Source organism: Simochromis diagramma, unplaced genomic scaffold (genome assembly GCF_900408965.1).
Source record: "Simochromis diagramma unplaced genomic scaffold, fSimDia1.1 OVJJ01000304.1, whole genome shotgun sequence".
Classification (NCBI taxonomy): Eukaryota; Metazoa; Chordata; class Actinopteri; order Cichliformes; family Cichlidae; genus Simochromis; species Simochromis diagramma.
This window is the reverse complement of record NW_024387030.1, coordinates 6582381-6604836: the sequence shown is the minus strand read 5'-3', so window position 1 is coordinate 6604836 and position 22456 is coordinate 6582381. Positions and strand designations below refer to the sequence as shown.

The 22456-nt window shown below is 39.6% G+C and overlaps 1 protein-coding gene across 2 annotated transcripts in view; it reads right to left on the bottom strand.

Annotated features, from left to right (window-relative positions):
* mta1 (metastasis associated 1) overlaps positions 1-8855 on the bottom strand; it is a 50240-nt gene extending 41385 nt beyond the window's left edge. For both annotated transcript variants that reach the window (XM_040041485.1, XM_040041486.1), the window contains exon 1: positions 8706-8855. In XM_040041485.1, coding sequence (XP_039897419.1) covers positions 8706-8733 — 28 coding nt within the window. In that variant the 5' untranslated portion in view covers positions 8734-8855. The remainder of the gene's footprint in view (positions 1-8705) is intronic.
* Positions 8856-22456: the final 13601 nt, after the last annotated feature.

Below are 22456 nucleotides of genomic sequence, written 5' to 3'. Positions count from 1 at the left end.
GTCTAACCCGCACAATAATAAGTGCCACAGTTAAAGGAAAAAATCCTCATACAAAACATTGTAAACACAATTAAAACAATTATCTAAGACGCATTTATCAAGCCGTTCTGTTCCAGCTTCCTTTTAAAACCCAAAGGTGGCTTTCAAACAGTTTTGTGGTTGGTCAAATGGTTTTGCCCAACCAAACAGTTCAACCAATATGGAAGATATTCCATTTTTGACTCTAAAGTTGTTAGGCATCATCTTTGAAAACCAACTGAATAAATTATTCAGACATTGAAAAAGTTTTTTTCTGCTGAAATCGTAAATGTAGTCTCAGTGCATTAGTCTCAGTCTTGCCTCTCCCTCCCCGTCCTCAGTCCAGATGACTCATTTGGCTTTTTTTTTTTTTTTTTTTTTTTAAACTAATGACAAGTATGACTAGAAAGGCATTTTGTAACTTTGTGTAAGATGATATCATGTTTCCATCTACATAACAACCTATAGATGGTTTACACAACACACATTATCCAAGCAGGAAATGAAGCTTTCACTACTGGATATAAAATCTCTTCAAAGCTTTGCAACACAAAAAGCTGCAGAGCTTATATGCTGGAACTTCCAACACTGAATTCTTTGAGGTTTCATTGATCATTTATGCAACTACTTATCTGGGGTCCTTATTGGGTGAAGGTAGGGGTGCTCAGAGAGACAGCAAGACACACAGTCAGCTGAAGAATTGGTTTTGTTAAAGAATTATTTTTGCAATTCATTTTCTCTGCATTGCATTTTCTTTTCTGTCTTGAGCTTTATCTTCATACGTATGCCTGGCATGCAAAAATTGCAGTATTTAATGTGTTTCTGCAAACATACTGTATGCTTTCAGTACTCCCCATGCAACAGCCAGGATGCATTTATGTCATAGGGCACCGAGGATACAAAACAAACTTTTGCCTGTTGAATACCAGAGGAGCATACTGAGAGCTCCTTCCCATGAACAAATGAACAAAGTTTGAAATGAACAAAGTATGAACAAAGTTTAATGGTGTTTTTTTTATGTTTTTTTCTCTTTACTCAGTTTTCAAACTAATCTGTACTAATTCACAGAATTTCTTTGTCTCGTCTTGGGTGTTCTTAACTGCAACTCTGTTCAGGAAAAAACGGCATGTAAAGACACTGTCTTTGGCGCAGAGGAACCAGAGTGAAAACAGTTTCCTAACAATTCACAAACAACCAAAATAAACTGAACTACCAATGACATCACATCTGACATGTATATATTTAATATGTCTGCTGACTGTAACATTTCCAATAACCAACAGTCAAACATTGAAAGTTTATCTCAGAGACAGTCTCGCCCACGCTAATCTTTAACACATAATAATGCAAAGCATCCACTGCATCTGCATAGGGGGCACACCTTGACTTCTCCACTGGAAAACCTTTTGCTCCACTATGCTCATTGGTATTCTTCTCTCCACCCACACTTATAACTGAATACAAGAGGTTCACGCCCAGTCTGAAGTTTTGTAATGCAAGATAACTCTAATTTCCAGAGCTACGGTTGGCAGATAACGTTTATTTTATTTAAACCCTTGAAAAAATTTTTCTATGCATTAAGCCACTGAACAATCATCATTTGCATGAAGATGTAAAACTTTAGCACTTCCTCCAAGTAGCAAAAGCAATTCAGAAGGCATACACAGTGCAAATTTTATGACTTGCGTCTTCCAGCAACCCTCTTTTTACTGTTGAACATTGCTACAAGATGGGAAAAGATCGTCACATCATGCCTGTCTACTCTTCACCCTGTAACAGCTTGTTACTAGACTCCGCTGCCACTCTGACATCTCCGTCCCGCTGCTGAATATCAAATAGGCCAAGCTGAAATTGAGCGGCACACTGAGAAAGAAAATGAAGACGAGATATCCGACTTGCTCGCTTTCAGACACACATGTGAGTCAGCAGCACGGAGGTCAGGGGTTGAAGAAACTGGCTTGTGACTAGTTGTGATCACCAGATTGGCTGTGAAACTGCGGGAAAGTGACCAAGACACTATCCTTTTATTAAGCATGGTCAAGTCATCCTTGAACAAAAAAAAAAAAAAAAAACACTTGTTCAGCATGAACAGAAACTGAATAGCTAATTAAACTAATCAGAAACAGTTTTTATAAATTAATACTACTTGAAACTTATTTTAGCTTCTGAAACGTGACTTACATCACAGAAAGTGGAAATATCTATTTCGGTTTTGATCTCTTTAAAGACATATTTTCTCATTTTAAGTTTGAAATCATTTAATGTTCAATGAAAGAATTTTCAGAATATAATGAAAGTAATCCTTGACTGCTGCGGCCATTATTCCTACCTGCCTGTAACAGAACAAGCTGTACTGTAGTGCAGCCATGAATCAATTAGTTATTTCATACACTTTTAGAAACAGTTATTTAGATTCAATTATAAGCTTTGGCTCTTTTTCTCAGGGAAATTGGCTAGAAAGGATTTTATATTTATTTACATAAACAAACAAACCCTTTCCTTTTTGGACTATCGATTAGGAAACAAAACATTCCAGGACACCAGCTTATGCTGTGGGACGCTGTGATAGCCATGCTGTAAATAATCAATCAACAAATCATCACGTGAATTACTACTGAGAACGGAAAATTCCTTTGTTGCAAAAAAATGAAAAGGAAAAAAAATGTCCATGCTTACAAGAGGAATCCTAATTTACCAAAAAAAAAAAAAAAAAAAAAAAAAAAAAAATAGGGACAAGTCTCTTGACAAAGCGTGGGGATAAATGATGACGTGTAGCTGCGGCCCTCAAACGCTCACCAGCTCAGAGGGACCCATTAATCAGGAGCCAAAATGCGTCATAACCATTTTAGAAAATGAAGCAGAACCACATGTTGAACATTCGGTTTGATGTGGTGTTGGGTGTGAATCGCCACTACATGCTAAGATTTTTTTTTTTCCCCCTTGGTTGGTGACAGCACGTCTCCCGCTACATTTAGAGAAGGTGGGACTTTGGGCAAAGCTCACCGTGTTCTTTTTTTTCCTGGCTCGGAAATTTAAGTTACCAAGAATGGAAACACTTAAGTTCAACCCGTGTCCCTTCCTGCCACCTCCAGAAGAAGAAAAAAAAATTGTAATAAAATAACCATGGGAGGAAAATGGCTCAGTGACTGTCCAGAACAGCCTGGTTGAATGTTGGAGTTTCTACATGTGAGGAGCTGAAGCCTGTTGGAGAGCAAGCTGGAGAGGAACTCAAAATGAGAGCAACAGAAAGAGAGAGCCTGTAGGCAATGAGCAGCATCAGTCTCTCGGTTTCCCATCAGCCCTCCCGTCACATCAGCCCGCGTACAACCACCCCGCTCTCCATCCCCCACTTTCAGCGTCAGCCAATCGGCGGGCTCCGGCGGCCATGATGTCATAGTGCAGTCAAATTTTCTGTGAGCCAATCAAGGCACGTTATTGAGCCCCGAAAGAGAGAGTCTGCTGGGCTGATTCAAACCAGGCCAGAGAGACAGACTGGCAGAGACGCAATGATGAGAGAGACAGAGAGAAAGAAAACATGAGATAAATAATCAACCAGAAAGAGATAAAGGTGGGCAAAATCTAATATAAGTGGAACAGGTGTGCGAATTACAATCAAAATAACCTGTATCCAAACATTCACTGTAAACTTCGGTTAAGGTGACCAGGATAATCCAAGATGCACATTGTAAGGGCCTAAAGTCCAAATCCCACAGCTCTGGCTGAAAACTATATTGTATTGGTGGTCTCATCAAGACACACTTTACATAGTCGTAGTGGTTTATTATGTTAAATATGCCCTCCAGAAAGTACAATTCACCAACACTATGCTCATCTTATTACCTAAATCTCTGTTTTCAAACAACTTTGTCATTGAGAGTTTCTTAAAGCAATTTAAATTAAGCAATCCCAGAGGGAACATCGCTTGTCGAACAGCTCAGAGACACACCCTGCAACACACTCCTAGTTAAAGGCATTTGAGTAGGCACAGTCATGAGACAAACAGCTGGGAATCTGTGTATTAGCGTATTATAACTTGTGTAGTACATTAAAGCTGCAGTGATTAGCCATTTGAATTATTAGATTAGTTAACAAAAAGCAAATTAACATGTGAAATTCATTACATTTCTGATTGTAGCTTCTACAGATCGCAGACATCACAAAGAGGATACAAGAATGCTGAACCGAAATCTGTGACCAACACCAAGAGACAGCAGTTCCCCACAGCCAATCATCTACTTTATAACAGCTGAAGTGGGAAACATAATAAGAAAACCACACTGTTGCAATGATGCAAGAGGTTCAAAACAATTTTAACAGGGATCATTACTGTAGTGAAGATGTAGACAAGTACAGCTGCAGTTTCCTTTTTTGCCTTAGTGTATCCAGAACATAAATTGGCACAGCAATCGTTCGAGTACTCTAACCCTGACTCGCTGATCCTGTCGGCACTTTTAAACAGAGTCTAAAATTAAGCGGTCATAAAACTTTGTTCATACCTAGTAAAGGGTATGAACCTTTTTTTTTTTTTAACAAATTTGACTGTTGATTCTGTGTATGTGTTTTCTAGTACATCTCACTGACTACTGAAATCAAAGTTACACCTCTCTCCTCATGTATCCATGACTTGGGATGGGACTATTTTCTGAACTTCTACAGACTACGTGGTGAATCATCAAATTCGTAGACATTTCAAACGATAGCTGGAAGTCTGCCTGTACATCCCTAAAAGACAGCTCTACCAACACTGTGATTATGTGACAGAAAAACCAACAACGCAGTGACCAACTGATCTTTGCTTCTATTTAGTCTGCAATATGCTAGCCCCAATAAAGCTGCACCACGGCATATCCAAATATTTCAACTTAATGAAAGGATGCAATTTATTTCAAATTCAAAAAGTGCTCCAGCTTCAAACTCATCTCTAGAGAACTCAATGTCTACACGTAGTACAGCATACTTTAGTCATATTTCTCTTTTTTTTCAAGGGCTGGGCTAGAGCTAGAAAGGGAGCTGGAGAGGCAGCAGAGGAAGAGCATGAACATCTGCCCACGTTAGTCCAAGCAAACACACGCCCTCCACAGCTCACACCCCATCCGATGCTTACTCATGCAGTCACACGGACAGGTGTGTCTGTTGTCAGAAGCAGCAACCGCAGACAAGATAGACTGCCATAGTATGGATGAAGGTTTCTATGACAATAGAAGCTAATTTAATATCCTAAAGTCAAACTCGCACCTTATTTTCACACTTTGATATCACTCACAATCAAGTACGATCAGCTGTATGCACAGATGCATACACCTCTGTACAGTCTATACAATCTACCTAGCCTGCTAGTATCTGCTAGGATTCCCGGCAAAAGCAGGAAAGAGACAAAAATATGTCTTTCATATCCCGTCCCGCTCACTTTTCTGACATATTATAATATTTTACACAGAGGAATAAAAAATGTTTAAAAAGCAGTTTCGCATAAAGTCAGCAGTGGTGTTAAGGCTGAGATGGATTTGATCTTATAATAATTAGATCACAACTCCCATGACACCTTGCAATCATACTGCAGCAGCCACTGCAGCTTGCACTTAACAAATGCGATAAATCAGCAAATTTTTCCACTCTTTTCTCAAACATTCATTCTAGTGAAGTTTATACAACCAGACCCTTAAGTCCATAGGCAACACTAGGAAGCTAGCAAACAAGGGTTATTGTGATTGGCGTTCGGGCAGTTTGACCCCCTCAGAAACACAATGATGGGGATACTTTGCTGAATGGATGTAAAAAGGTTGTCATGCATCTGTCCAACTAGTTGTCCTGAACTTGGCAGGATTGAAGCAAAGAAGCCTCAGCTCGCCACTCAGCGAGTACACCCACCAGACCTTCCAAGAGACACAACTGCCAGCGTGGGAGATTAACACCAGCCATGAGCCAAACAAAGTGTGGGCACTGTCAAAGTTTGTAATTTAGTCAGTTTGTAGATTAGTAAACAGTGCAACACCTTCAGGCACATTCTGAATAATTACTGTAGAAAATCCTCACCATCCAAAGGAAATGTGGGCATTAACACCCAAGTTTCTCACTTTTTAAGTTAGTAAACAATGCAACACATCTTGCAAACTCTGTGCAAGAGCTGTCACAATCCAAACATTTCAATACAAGTTCTTATTTAAAGGATGGATCCCGTATTTTCCAATTATTTCTTTAAATAACAGACCTCTACCCATATGACGACCGAAGAAGTGTTTGCATCCTGTAATCATTCCTCGTGATCATAACATCCTCGGATATGGCCTCATACTGCAGTTCCGATGCAGGTGATGGGGGAATAAAACCCACACTCCTCATTCTAGGTAGAAATATATTTTGACCAGAGCAACACAGTTTCAGAAAATACAAACAGGACATCTTTTACTATATTTTGGAACATCTCTATCACAGTAGGTCCACATTCAGAAGCCTGTTGTACAAATTCATTTTAAAAGAAACAAACAGAGGATCACCTGGCCAAAAACTGAACCTGGCTTAACACCACCAAGCAACTTACTGTAATATTAACTACAAAATCAAAGCTCCACAGTTTTAAAAGCCTGTCCGCTTTTTTCAACGATAGGTCTGAATACCCACTAGCAAAAATTGTAGTAAACTTTCTATACAACTTGACAACCAAATTTAGAACATCATAATCTCAGGAAAGCGTTGTTTTCACTTGGGGAAAACAAGTCGTCAGCAAGTCTTAGAGGCTTTTTTAAAATTTCACTGCATTCATAAAAACGTCTTCCAACCGCTGAAATGGTTAAAAGTTATTGTATAGCCTACACTTAGTCACCAACACTTTCCTGCACATGAGGGAAAGCACTAGGAAGAAGTGCTGCAGGCACCGGAAGAGTGGCTTGTGGCCTGGATGGTGAAAACAAAGACATCAAGACCTTTTGTCTTTTGTCCACTGCTCATTCAAGGGGACTCATTGCTTTTCCAAGATGATCCTGCATTGTCTTGCAAAGCAGCAGCCATCTTTGTGTGGGCTTCTGCTTTGTTCTGGTGTTGGCCTGGAGAAGCTTCAGTCAATTATGAGGCCTATTTTTAGGCCAAACTAGACCTGTGATTTTATTTTTTTAAACTAGAAGTGTGGTTGTAGGACAAATTAAGACTATGCTTATTAAATTGTGTTTTGTAGTTTTAAATTAAATTATGAAGGTTGAGCTTACTTTTTACTTTTTCACTTTTCCAAAAAAGTAATTAACTTTGCTTTGATGACTGAGCATTAAATGTTTAAGCCATTCTGATTGATTAGATTTCACAAATTAGTCAAACTACACAACTTTAAAGCTGCGAGGTAGATATGAAATAAATGAAACAATCTTTTTTACTGCAAATTAGTGTGCTATAAACAAGACATACAAGCTTAACTGGTTGGTATGTCAGTGTAAGAGACTGACAGCGTAAACAGAAATACTAAACTAAGTAACATCTGGCTGGTAAAGTGTTAACTTTTTACACTGCTCCAACATAATCCAGCTCTCACTCAGGTAGGCTTTGTTTCATTTGACTAAATAACAATGCCATTATCTTCAGCATAGGCTATTTTTGATGCATGCTCCAAGCCAACTGCAATCACATCAGTCATATTTCAAATGACATTAGTACTTAATAATCTTAAAAATATAATCAGTTTGCTTTCCCTCCCTTTTCTACTGACAAATGGCCACAGAGTCCAAAAAGACATTAAAGTGGATGAATAAAGAAAGAATAAAGAAACTGCCCTGCAAATGCTTAGGACTGCCATCTCCATTACAGTCGTCACATCAAACCTCTGTGTGGTGACACTTTTTGACAGCTAAATTTGAAGTTTTTTGAAGACACATCTAAAAAGCTCTCCATTTTTTATGCATCTCCACTGCAAACCCCCTCAAAAACAGCACATTCTATTTAAAATACAGTGCAGCTATAGTGGTTTTCGTGTTTTCATTTTCACACAGTACCTACGGGATGTAAATCAGGGGAATATATGCAGGGGGAAAATGAGTGGGAGGGGAAATCAGGAATTTTAATTTGGTATTAAGTTGAATTGCCTGCACAAAAGAAGCGAAGACACACTGGTTATAAATGTGTAAAACGGATCTCTACGCATGCTTTGAGAATTTTAGTGGTTCCTGCATGTAAAGTGTTGTCTTTAACTTTTTGTTCCACTCCTTCCCTGCATTTTAAAAGCATGCACTCCTTGCTGCTGTCTTGTGAGCACTGAGAGGTTTCTGCAGGACACTTAAAGCACTTACGACGTTACTTATGGCTGTGAGCGTATAGTCCGGGCTGTAGCTGAATGGCACGCAAAACTTTTAGAATATATCCACTACGTTACATCAAAATATATAGAAGCGCAATGCATGTTACTCAGAGTGCATCGTTGCACTAAAGTACTTGTTTGCTAAGTTGCAAGAAAAACGCAAAAAGAAGCGAGGAAATCCGGGGAGCAGTTTTGTAAAGAGAACCACTACTCTTCATCACCATCCTCCTCTTCACAGTCACCATCATCATCATCTGTGAAGCACAAGGCTCTTTAGCTTTAGGGAAATAAAAGAAGGGAAGCAAAAGACGGACCACGCGCTGTAAATACATAAAAGAACCGACGTTAATCATGGCGAGTCCGCCATAAAAAATTACGGGAAGGTCTTAAAATACTACCCCCTCCACCTTACCTCCAACCCGGTACATGTTCGCTGCCATGACTGCCCCCGGTCCCTGGCTTCCTCTCCAGGTAGAGGGGTGGCTCTCTTCTCTCTCGCGCTGCCGGAGCTGTGTTAGCACTGCCGCCGCTCTGTGTTGGAAAATGGTGGATTGATCAATACGAAGAGACTGGCTGGCTGCCTTAAAGAGACAGTACGCCTTTTTTCTTTTAGCCCACAACTTTGGCGCTGGTAAATGGGAATCAGCACTGTAACAAATTAACGATTTAATTAAACAAATTTCTTTAACTTAAAATAAAATTTAATAAATAAATAAATAAATATTTGCCTTTTTAAACTGTACCTACGTCACTGTTAGCAACCAAGCACGCGCTCGTCCGAAAAGAAGCGTTATCCTATTAACTTTGCTTAACTTTACTACTCGGTTAACCTTACATAAGTAGTTCATTTACCTTTTACTTGCCAGTTTAGATTATAAACGGAAGGGTACATTTCTTGGAAATGGACCTGTATTTATTATTAAGACATGAAACTTGGATACTAGCTTAAAGTTTTTATTTATTTATGATAATTATACAGCTCTTTAATCAACTAATCGACAAGTATCGCGATAATTTACGGTGGAAAGCAAGTCTTTAAGTAAGAGCTCGATGTGAAAACTTCCAGGGCCTACCAGGCCTACTTCGGACTGTATAAACTCCCACATTGGATGACTCATGAATTGTGGACAGGTTCCAGAGCTGGTTTTAAAATAAGCCTTTTACCTGGAACTGTATAGCTGTGTAAAATGCATCAGCCCTAAAAATAAACCAGTGCTGTGATCCTAAATCCCTCAATGCTCACAGTGTCAGTGAGGGTCAGAGGTCAGTGGACCGGCAGGGGAGGGATGCACGGGCTTAAATGTAAAAATAACAAAGTATGTTAAATATAATTCATGTATATTAGAAAGACACCGGGTCATCCCTGTGGTCTAATTTTTAGGGTGGTTTATAGTGGTGGTTTTTGGGCTGTCATGATAGGGCACACTGTCATGTAGCTATATAGTTTTGTCTTTTAATGTTAAACATTTATTTAACATTTGTCCTTAAATACATAATTTTATTAACAAAAGAAAGGAAGACATATGCAAATTCTTCCAATCTAAAAAGGTGTATTAAAGTTAGGATTGTATACTACAATGGTGGTTTATGTATAAGATAGCATAGCTCTTTTTTGTCTCACTGTACTACATTATAACCACAGCATGCAGTGAAGGCAGAAACATGCAGTGAATTATGGTATGATAATATGAGATATATTTTGGATTCTGGAAATACTATGGAGATTTAGGATTATTAAGCTTATTACAATGACATGGTTAGTCCACAGTACAACTCTATGTGCACGTGGTTAGGAGAACAAGCTAATAATCTGCCATTAAAATAGGATGTTGGTTCTGCAACATGGACTAGCAGCAGTGTTTCTGTTCTTATCAGTAGCCTGTGTGTGAGTGTGTTTATATTATCCTTTCAATCTTACCACAAACAAACCATATAGTACCATATCACCTTGGATAAGGCACAATAAATTGTCAATCAAACCACAGAATGCTTAAAAAAAACCTCACATGAGCATAGCTTTTTTTCTACATGGCTACCTGTCTTTTATGGAAAGGTATCTACAATGTGTGATTCTGAATGACCAGATATTTGTTTGATTGGCTCATTTTTTTTGTAGGTAGCATAGGGCCTCTGTGACAGAGGAATGCGTGGTGAAGGCTACGTCTGATCTATACCATATGGAAGCGTCAATTACTGTGACCTAACACAGGGGATCACAGTCTGCAGTCACGTGACTGTTATAGGCCAATCATGTGTACTTACAGTATGCACTCCTACTCAAGTGTGCAGTCGGAACTGTGCTGCATTGGAGGGATTCTGTATTATGTCCCGGGGCTCTTTTATGAAAAGGAACGAGAGACAAGGAGTGTGTGCTTTGTGTGTTTTTTGTGCACGTGTGTGTTTAGGTATGGGTGTGTACAAGGATTTACATCTACACTATGTCATTCAAATTTAATTACATTGAATTTGCGATGTTTTTCAATGCCCGTGCATGGTACACTGCACAATATTTTGATTTGTAGTATAGTTGCATGCTCACTGATGAAAGAGCATCACTATACTGTACATTTATTTTTAAGTATACACTGCTATGTGCAACAAACAGTGCATTTCTGCATAAATGCTTATTTTTGTGCATATTATATTGCTGTCTTGTGGAATATTTCAAGTGTAAAGCATAATCCAGCATATCCCTGCACATTATGTGTTATTTGTTAAGCATATGGAGACACACGTGAGCAGTCTTTTGAGCTGTTGTAATTTTCCCCAATGGGCTCAGAAGAAAACACTGCCAGTGCTTAATATGCCTTTAATTAAAGGAAAATAGGTGGTCGACAATGCACCCTTGTATTTGGGAACTGTTACCACTTTCATTAGGGCTGTTTGTTTACTTGGCTGCTTGATGCTGTGCAGATGTTCCTTTTTTTTAATACACTTGCTCCTCTGCCAGATGTTGCTGCATTCGGGAAGACAAGCATGCAGGCAGAGCTCTGTACAGAGCAGTACAGTGCAGGTGTTCTCCCTGATGACTCTCAGTCTGTGGAGATGGATTGGCTCAAGACGCAGAGCGTCTGCAGAACCTCCCTTCACTTTGGAAGAAGACCTCTGATGGCCTCTCTTCCTACTTCTCTTCCTCCCTCGTCCTCTTTCTTTCCTCCGCTCCTCCATGGAGCAGGTGATTGCACAGGAGAGACAAAGACACAGAGGAAATCAGTTAGACCTGTTTTCTTGCAGAAACTATTTCATATATTTTTAATTCTCTTTCTGAAACCTATGCTTGGATCTAGACACACTATGGGTGGTGCACGAATAAAGGGAATAATGTTAGAGCTCTCGCTCTTCCACACCTAACTTTGTATGGGTGTATTCCTTATTAAAAGTGAATTACCTATACTTTGGAACAGTCTGTAACACTGCTCTCTAGAGGATGCTTGAATATATTCCCTTCCCAGAAGGTTAGTGCCAGTGACCTTCTGCTGTGAGTCATGCTATAGATATAAGACACATGTATAAGTATATAAAGCAGGATAAATATTACCGATAATAATGCAGTGAGCTACTGTACAATATCACAGATGCCTAGATTCCTGTATGGAGACTGCTCTGCACATCCATCTAAAACACATTCACCACCACTGCTGTTGATTTTAAAGACAATATTCTTTTTTTTTCCTTTAGTCTATGAAGCCATGTTCTCAGTCCTCTGAGAGCTGTGGGAGGAGATAGCGCTGAGTTATTGCGAGTAAAAGAAAATACTAGGAGTTTGTATTTATTTTCAGTCACCATTAGGGGGAGCTATTGTCTAGCTTTTTATAAAAATGACCACTTAAGACAAAGGCTTGCCTGCCTTAAAACCATGCAAACTCAGACATACTGTTATCCATTATCTTTAGCTCATACAAAACACAAAATTGAGCTCTGAAACCATTCATTAACAATCCCTGATCTTTCCAATACTCACTGAAAAAAAAAATGCTCCAAGTTGCACTAAACATAGTCTGCCAGTAGGGGACATCATGTGCACAGCTATTTCTATTGTCCCCATTTGCTCCCTGAAAAACAGTCATGCTGTGGGAAGAAAAAAGAACCGTGATGTGGCCATCGCTAACAGCGAAAACGACACTTCAGTGAGTTGGGATTTTTGGGTTGATGCCAGCTATTTGCATCTAAAGCTGCAACACAGAGCTGTAGATCAGAAGCATAATATTATCAAATGTTGCCATTAAGTCAATATTATTGTGTCTTTTCTGGGTGTGTGTGTTTCTATTGGAAGACATCACTCAGTCTGTCATCTGTCACACAGCTTTGAATGAAACACTCAGCCTCCCAAGAATGCTTTGCACTAATCCAGAGGGATTAAGAATATTGCAGTTGCGGGTTATTGATACTGACCCGTACGAATAGGGTGTTACTGCGAGACTGTCTCACACATGGAAATATGTGGCACTCCAAAAGTTATCCCTTGCATATTCTGAACCCCAACTTGCAAGACACTCCCGTCACTGAGTGTCCACCCTTAACCACAGAACCATTTGCCAAAATGCCAGGAGCTGCCAGACAAGTGCAACTGCTTTTTCTTTCTCTTTTTTTTTCTTAGAGAAACAGCTGGTTGAACTGCTAAAAATGTCTCAATCTTCAGAGAGGCTCTGGCATTTGGTGACTGTGCCATGTGGGGAAAAACCCACAACAGTTAGACGGAAGAAGAAAAAAAATGAGTGACTGGAATGGCAAGCACTTGCTCAGCAACTTGAGATGCATGTTTTTTTATATATGTATCACATAAATCATCAAACAAATGTCAGGAAAAACAACGGGCACATAATAATAAAGCCATGGTAGACGGACATAATGGGCAATGATACCACCTTTGCAGCCTACATGACAAATTCAAGATTACACAACCTATCTAAAAAACATTATGAACCAATATGCATTTATAATAACCATAAATGCCCAGTATGCTCAAAGCGAATATATTTTGCAAGTTTCAAGTGAGATCGCGCTTCCATGCATCAAAGACAGCCTTATAAACTAATGATAGCTGTTTTTAGTTGGAAAGAGTTTGTGCAGACATGTTACAGTATGTTACTATTAACTGAATAATTAACATGATTGTTATTACAGTGTAATGTGGGTGTTTTAACATTTTTATTACCAAATCATAGGTCTTATTTTTTAAATTGTGTTGGAATTCAGCTGAGGGGTGATAGTAGCTTTTTGGATGAGCCTGAGCTACAGAGGGGCCTGTCCATGATGCTGACGCTGGCCATGGACAAACCTACGTGTCTAAAGTGATAATACGCTTAGCAGGTCAAGGCAGTCATATTGAAGAAACAGCTTTGCTGCTGGGTTAAATACTCGTTAACTATTTATTCATATGTCTGTGATGTTTAATTGTAACATTCAATATACCCCAAATAAAATATTAGTATATAAACAGTACTAATTGGCTAAATTAGAGTTATGGTTAGCAGTTTGCAGATAATATATGTGGCTTTATAGTGTCTAGGATGATTGATTGATGTGAAAATCCATTAAACACAAGATATAGGAATTATGTACTTGTGACTGCACCTTGTGGGACAAATATCAAAGCATGTCTCTTAAGGCTCCATGGAATACCTAAAATCAGGGTGGGACCTGGTAGATCATGTTTTGTTTTCCATTGCAGCACCACCCATGTCGAGAGGGTCTAATTATACACCACAAAAGTGCACAGCAAAGTCTCTTTACATCGTCAGTTAGTTTGACTTGGCAAGAGAACTCCATCTGAAATGTCTGTGCTCATGTGGAGGAAACAGGCAGGCTTTGTTAAATACTGAGGTAAAGAACATTTTCAAGTTCTTGTTGTAAATATGGGCTGGGGAGGGTTAAGCAGGCAAGATCTTGTCACAGTGACTCTTTGGTAGGCCTGTTTTGTTTGTGAGCAAACTGGGAGATGAAAGAAAGGAAGGGATAGATGGCTGCTCTGGGAGATTTCACCCATTTCAAAGATTTCTGCCTTTTGTGTGTTCACAACCACAATAAAGAGCTTATCTTGGAAAAACAATAATCCAATGATTGTTTTCGTGACCAAGAAACTAAATATTAGTCTTTAAAAAACATGCCCAAATAGTTGTTTGTGAACAGGAAGTGCATGCAGTGAACTTTCTGCACAGAGAAGAACAAGAAAATAAACTTTATGCATCTTTATGTAAAGCTAGAGTCAACAGATGTTTAGCTTAGCAGACCATGTTAACTTATAGACTTGAACTAAGTGAAAACAGCAAACATGGCTCAGTTCAAAGTGATAATAATGTCTACCACACTGTATTTGACTGTGCAAAATGTGCCTGTGTTTTGTTCATTTTTGTGTTTTTATATTTTCCCCTGCTTTCTGGCTTTATGCTAATCTCAGCTAATTATCTGCTGGCAGTAGCTGTATATTTAGTGTACAAACATCAAGCTCAATTGGTTTTCTCATTCAAAAGTCTGCAAGAAAGCACAAAAACACATTCTCACCATGTCAAACTATTGCTGTGGTGTTTCTATCAATAAGTGCAGATTACATGATTGAAACAGGTGTCCAGCTGTCAGTTTGTGCCTGTGACTAATGACTCCACTGCTGACTGAAGCTTAATGAATGAAGCTCACACAGCACAGTTACCACTGTAATGCCACTAATCAGAGGGTTATTGATCACTATACTGTTACACTTTAACAACACAGCAGATCATCTTACTCCATCTCACCCTGTCCCTCACATCCTCTTCTGACACACCAACACTTTGCGTATTCTCAATCACTACATTCATGAATCTTCTCTGTGGTTCTCCTGTTTTCTTCCTGCCTGACAGCTCCTTATTTAGCATATTTTATCTAATTTATATCCACTATCTCTCCTCTCAAATGTCCAAACCATCTCAGCCTTGCCTCTCTAACATTGTCTCCAAAGCACTCCTGAGAGGCCCCTCTTGTTTTCCTTCTTATTTCTGATTTTATCTCTTCAATTACACCCCATGAAAATCTTAACATCCTCAGCTCTGCCACCTCCAGCTCGGCCTCCTGTGTTTTTGTCAGTGCCACCTTCTCCAAGTCATTGCAGATCTCACTACCATCTCGCAAACTTTCCCATTCACTCTTATTGATATCCTTCTGTCACAAATAACCCCTGACATCCGTCTCCACCCATTCTGCCAGCTCGCACTCTCTTCTTCACCTCTCTTGTCTACTGTTCTTTGCTTTGAAAGGTTGAATGCAGGTATTTAAACCCATCTGTCTTCACTATCTCTGCTTCTTGCATGTTTACCTTTCGAACTGGCCTCCCTCTCATTCATATACATGTATTCTATCTCTGCTTATTGCTCTTTTCTCCAGCACATACCTCCACCTCTTCAGACCCTCTTCCAGTTCCTCGCTTCATGCCCTATCATAGTCTTTCTCTAGATACACAAAGATACAGTGCAACTCCACAGAGGGTCACAAATCAGTGTACTTCTCATGCCGGAGTGGTGAAGATTGCATCAGGAAGAGCATCCGGTATAAGATTTTGGCTAAATTAAACGTCCAGCTTATAAAGAATGAAGCTATGCATGTAAAACTTTTAAAAGAAGGTTATTTATGCTAATTATTCTCTTCATGTCACCATTCTGTTTATTTTCAGTACAATTCTCACGTGTGACTCTCTTAGAGTGATTCTCTTAGAAATGATAGGGAGCTCTGTGAGAGGGAGGATCACAGAACTTAGCGATAGCAAGATCAAAACCTCCAAAACTGTCTGCCAGCTGCCTCCACAGCACACCCTTGCTACACAGGGGCCCTCACTGGGATTCAGCACGGCTGCCGCGCCTTTATTACAACCGTTGAGACTGTACAGCACATGTGTCTGCAAAAAAAAAATTTATTTATACTGTAAACAAACACGAGGCAGAAAGTGGAATGACAAATGTTCTGAATATTTCCAGTGTGCATGGGCTAAAAATAGACTTTCAGATTAGACGAGGGAGTAGTGAAAGTGTATGCAATAGAACGTTGACCAGCAGTGGGCAATGTAGACATTTGCCAAGTAAAACAATACACCCACTTCACTAAAAATGGCATTCAATGGAGTCTACACCCTTTTCAGTCCCTGTGGGAGTAAAATACTTTAAAAAGACTGTCCCTGGATTAAGACACAGACCAACTGTTGTTTTGTCTGTAAGAGTATATGTGTGTGTGTCTATGTGATGGTTCAGCAGGAAAAAGCTCACATTATAATTTGATAAAAGTTTTCTAATGGTTTCCAAAAAATATTATCTAGTTATATGTTTTGAGAATCACAAAGTTTTAATAGTTGCCCAAATAACTCCTTACCAAAACTACCCAAAAAGACCCAAAGCAATTAATTAGGCATCACTTAAAACCTACAAATATGACAGGTCTAAGCATTAATATTGAGTTGTTCCATTGATATAAACATCAGAATGTTCCTGAATGAATTATTAAAGTACCTTTATTAAGCCTAGTTCTACCATGTAGCACCACTTTTTGCACCTTAGGGACCTTAGGGGTGACAATGGGGACATGCACATATATAGACAGAGGGCGATTATTAGAATGTGCTCCTAATGGTGAAAAAGTGGCATTAGAATTGGGAAAACCTTTTTTATTATCTCAAGAAGAAGAATCCTTAAATTGTAAGAAAAGTTCCCTTTTCTAATTGTTAACATCTTTTTTTCCCTTTGTGTTGTGATTAGCAATATAAAAATATTTGACTCCAATATTTGAATGGAACCCTTTTGTAGCATCACAAGAAGGTTTCTGGCTCAAACCTCCTTGTCATCTTAATCCTTCCTGTTGGTTTCCTCCCACAGTCAAAATATGTCTGGTTCTCTGTTTTACTCCTATGATGGATTATTGACTTGTCCAGGGTGTATTCTGCTTTCACCCTATGTCAGCTTCTACCTATAGGCAAAAGCCCAGACCTTAAATTAGATAAATAGTTTTTAAAAAAAAAGGATGGTCCCTATGTCACCTTGTTTTTCAAGGTCAACCAATTTAAACTTGCAAACGTAATAATTATATTTATGTTTTTAGTAATTGAATAACTTGCAGTGGGAAATTCTGAAGGTGATTGCTATTGCTATGATCTTTTATTGTGGCTGAACAATGGGACAGGACAAAATGCTCATCACATTCCCAGACCCAAAAAAGGAACGAAGATAAGCCTTTCCCACTTGTCCTCTCAGTCTTATCAAGAAGATAAAGCATCTCTATTAAAACCTCACAGACCACTCAGTCTCTTCGAGCAACATAAAGCTTATCATCTACTGAGACTCTTCAGTCTTACCCCTGTCCCCTAGCAGAGCTAAACATAGGCTACTGTGTCTGAAATAATCACCACTCTGAAGCGTATGCTGTGGGAACGTTTCAATAATTAATTCAGGCTCAGGCTTTTTTTTCCTTCTTTCTTTACTCAAAGACGTGCACATGCACACCCGACAGATCACGTGCCGTCCCTAAGAACAGTCTGCACTCACATTTTCAGAAACTACACAGCTGTCTGACGTCCTTCAAATGATGTGCTTGTGTATTTAAAATAGGAGCTTCAGAATGCCGCGATCTAACCTAAAGGTCGTCTCTGTCTCTTGTACTTGATGACAGAGATGGCCTATTGTGGTCTTTGGCTGTGCACGGTCTGGCTTTTCTGTGGGCTCCTTAGAGTAACAGATTCGGCACGTGTCTCATGTGAAATTATGCGTGCAGTTGCATCTGTGGCGCTTTAATGTGTGAGTTTGCGTGGGGGCGTGGGACAGACAGGAAGGAAAAAGGAAGGATCTAAAGGCAGCACCTGCTATCTTGGGGCAAAGGGCTTGTATAATATGTCTTGGGGTGCGTAGTGTTTAGGACAGGTGTTCTGCTGGAATTCATAAACACCCTCCTGCTGGAGGCTGGGTCACTGCTCTGTGCCTGCTAGTCCTGCTAGGGGAGTTTGTTTCCCACTGACACCAATGTTATGTTTTCCACATCCATGAGCTGCACAGATCTGCTAGGGGGTGAGTTACATAAATGTTATCATCAGAGGGTGTATGAGGTGACCATTACAATACAAGGGCACCAACTTGAAATGCTTCCTGCAAGCAAATCGGAAAGCACTATAAGAACATCAAATACAGGTCTCTTGTGTTAGTAGGAAGTCAGTGCGCACAAGGAAATATAATCCAAGCCCGAGACTGTGAGGCAAGGGTTTCACACGGTTCCCAGTCAACTGGTGATTGTTCACGACTTTTAATTCCTTATTTTGTGACTGACTTCGAGTCTGCAGTTTTTAGAGAAATGAATGTTCTGTAGTTTCTGTTTCACTCAAGATCTGAAACAAACATGTGATGACAACTGTGAAGATTCTTGCATTGTCTTTCTAATCTGCTATAATTATATCCACACAGTCTTAATGAAGCAGAATAGCTGGGATTTGACATAAACCTTGATGATAAAACCTTACTGTAAAGTGCTGTACGGAAGTCTTCGTTCACCCATTATTTCTTTATAATTTGATAAGAAGATAAATGGGAATTAGAGACATCTGCAAACACAAATTTCTCCAGGTTTTTTGAAGGACATTGAAGATTCATTGGATGTTGGCCTTCCTTTTATTACGCGCTCTGTCAATACACTGCTGTATTGAAGTTTGTGGAGGCGAGTCCTTGACAGATAGTGTTCCATTGTGTGTTTTTACTGCATTTGTACTGTGTTTGGTTCATTGTTATGCTAAAAAACTGAATGCTAATCAGCAATGATTGAGATGGTATTGCATGGTGGATCAAAATCATTCTGTGCCTTTTGTGTTCATAACTCCAACACCACCAACTAAATGCAGCCCCAAATCATGACAGATCCTCAACCATGTTTTACAGATGGCTGTAGACACTCACGTTTTTAGCTCTCTCCTGACCTCCACCATACATATTGATGGCAAAATTTCAACTTTAAGACTTGCTGCCACTGATTTTCTTGCATGATGTGGCATGCCTCACCTTTTTCACCCTTTTTCCTCTTCCTTAAGATTGGCTTCTTCACACCCATCCTTCCACTGAGACCATTTCTGATGAGGCTGTTGATGGATCAACAGAAGGGCCAGATGGTTACTTAAGGACTTTACTTTTGGATAGTCTTCAATATTTTTAGTCTTGCCACTTCCTCTTTTGTCCTCTACTTGTGCCATTTCCTCAAACTTTTCTTAATGACACACTGCACAAATAGAAAGTGGCACACTGCTTCAACTAACAGCTCTTTGGGAATCCCGTTGTAGGTACAAAAATTGTATTCTATGTCCTTTGAACATTGTTATCCTGGGCATTTTTCATAGGTTTAACTAAAAAAAGTAAAAGAATTATTTTTAATAATAGCCTGCTAGCAAAAGGTCCTGAAGATACTATTGTCTGTTATGTGCAGACACAACACTGGCTCATCCGTTTTAGAAGCTTTGATGATTCAGAAGTCAGTGGCAAGTGTTGATCTGAAAATAATCAGGTATGAGGACAGGAATGAAAATGAGTGAAAAAGCATCCAATTATCCAAAGAAAAACGGTGACCTACCTTTAAGACCACATTAAGTAAAAAACAACAAAATCTGGCGCTTTGAAAATAAACAAAGCAAAATAAAGCAAAAATAAATCAATAACGGGTGGCTCAAGACGTTTGCACAGTACTTATCATTGTGTGATTTTTATTGCTATGAAGACTACGTTTTGACTTGAAATGGCTTAATACTTAGCTCTGCTATAAAGCTGCATTCCCTTCCAAAGGGTGTTTTTTTTAATAAAGAAACTTTACTGTGTTCTTGTTCAGTCTATACTAACATGCTTTAAGACCCTTAGGACCACCTCACCCTTCCCTCTCTAACTGTTGCTTTCTATTTCTGTCTATCCCTGTGGGGCTAGACTCTTGATCTGCTCGGAAAGAGCATTGCGGGTTTGAACCAAACACCAGATCAGAATCAAGTTAAAAGTAAAACTGGTGGCCTGAATACGTTCGCTCCGGTCTCCGTGGCATTACCCACTCCTCAAAATCATCAAATCACATCACACCGCTGTCAGGGGCACCTGTTCCCTCACTTGTCATTCAGTTTTGGCTCCATATATTTTTTGACACTGAAATGAATAAAATCAAGTTCTCAAACTTTGGTTGTTTGTAGTGCATAGATGCAGGTAGTGGGGATAATACACGCCCTCTTTTATCTTTATCATGTGTTCAATGAGCCAAGGGTTTTGCAGAACACTGCCCTTCAGTTTCACTCTCTTAGTCCTCTTTGTCTCCAATTCACTCCATAGAAAATTTGACCTCTCCTCTCAGCAGCTTTGAGTGCATGCTGCAGCTGAACGAGCAGCAAACCTGCAACCACAGCACACAGCCGAAAGGTGAACTGTAGCGAACTCATGTTCTCTGTGAAACCCCACCAGATGATCAACTGTTTAACTGCAGAGTGCACAATTTTGCTGCCATTGAGAAGCCTTTCCAACCGTTAGTCTAAGGTCTTTTAAAAACAGTGAACTCATAGATAAGGAGGGACCGGTTACAGGCATGCTGACGGGTGCTAATCAGCTGGGACACAGATGTGGGAAATTTCAGTGTGTCTGTTCCTAGATCAGGACCTGTTCTGTGTCACTAAGCAGATAGACCAGGCAATAGCAATGTGTGAATGTGATGATCTCAGTTACTCCCAAGATTGGAAAGAGGCAGACACTCTGCCGGAGGAAGTGATAATCTCTTGAGTGTTTTAATAAGTCATCATAAGTGAGGGCAACAGCTACATGTCATCCTGGGCTGTGTGAACTTCTGCTGCTGCTTTCCAGCTCTGCCTATCACTCTCAGTGGGCCTAATTTGTCATGAAGCCAGGAAGCCTTCTAAAGGGAAAGCTGATCCACCCAAGCCACGTTTCAGCAGCATCTTCCTTTGCCTAACAAATTCCTACGAGTCACTCACTCTGAAAGAAAGCATTGTGATTCATCCAACCACTGCCTACTCCTCCTGTGGAAATAGGGAAAAGGAAGTGGGAGTGCGTTTGCCCCAGTGGACTGGCCCACCACTTGCCCAAAAGCATTCCCGCCTGAACATGACTGACTATGGCAGACAGTCTGGCCCATAGAGAAGGCGGTTGCCTTTAAGGACAGCTCGTAAGACTTAAAACTCAAAATCAAGCTTGAAAGATTCTGAAGCTGAAGCATGTTTTAAAGAAAGCAGATTATACAGCATGTCATTTAGCCGTGTTTAAAGTTAAAGTGTGCATGAGAGACAACAACCCCCCTTATCTTAATTAAATACAATTTAATTAAGATATGATAACTGGGTAAAAATGAGAAGAAACAGAAAGCATATGAAGGGAAGCAGCTGAAACAAATAAAAATATAAAAAAATAAGGGAGATTCAGCAAGGCTGATTTCCGCAGGCAGCTTCTTATAAGGGATCAGAGCCGTGATCCTTAAAGCATGGATCACCTTTTGTCTTTGCTGTGGCTACAGGGACGTCCAGGAGACCCAGAGGATTCCAGATTGTGCAAAGCTAGAAGCTGGGTTACTGCCTCTTTAGTAAGATCAAGGTAATCAAGAAAATAAAGCTCCTTAAAAGCATCCGCATAGTTTTTCAGTAAGTAACTAGGTAGCTAAACTCAATAGTTAAAGTAGGATTTTCAGATTTCTAAAGTAACAAAGCCTCATCCCAATCCTGACATTAACAAGAGACAAACTTTTCAACACTCACACATTAAACAGACACATTGTTTGGAACACAATTTAAAATCAATGGATTTTACTTACCATGGGAAAAGCTTCCCCAGACATTCAACCCATATTCATGTGACTAAACAGGATAAAGATGTTGACTAGTTGCTGTTTTGTTTTGTTTTTTGAAGAATTATGTTGCCAGAAATTGTAATACAAAAGCACACAAGCATCAAAGTGCACTTTCAGTGACGAACAAGTAACATTTGTCTAATTGTCTAAGCTCATATAGTGTAGGATGCAACGTATAAGTTCTGCAAATTACACAATCAATTTTCAGTAGAGCTTTTCGGAAAATTCACTGAAAACTTCGGCGTTTTTACCAGTCTGTCGTGAAATTGTGACATTTCCCACCATTCTTGAAGGGGGCATTAGGAGTGTTTTCATAGCGTGGGGGGCGGAGCTATGTAAATGACGAGCCGTTAGCTG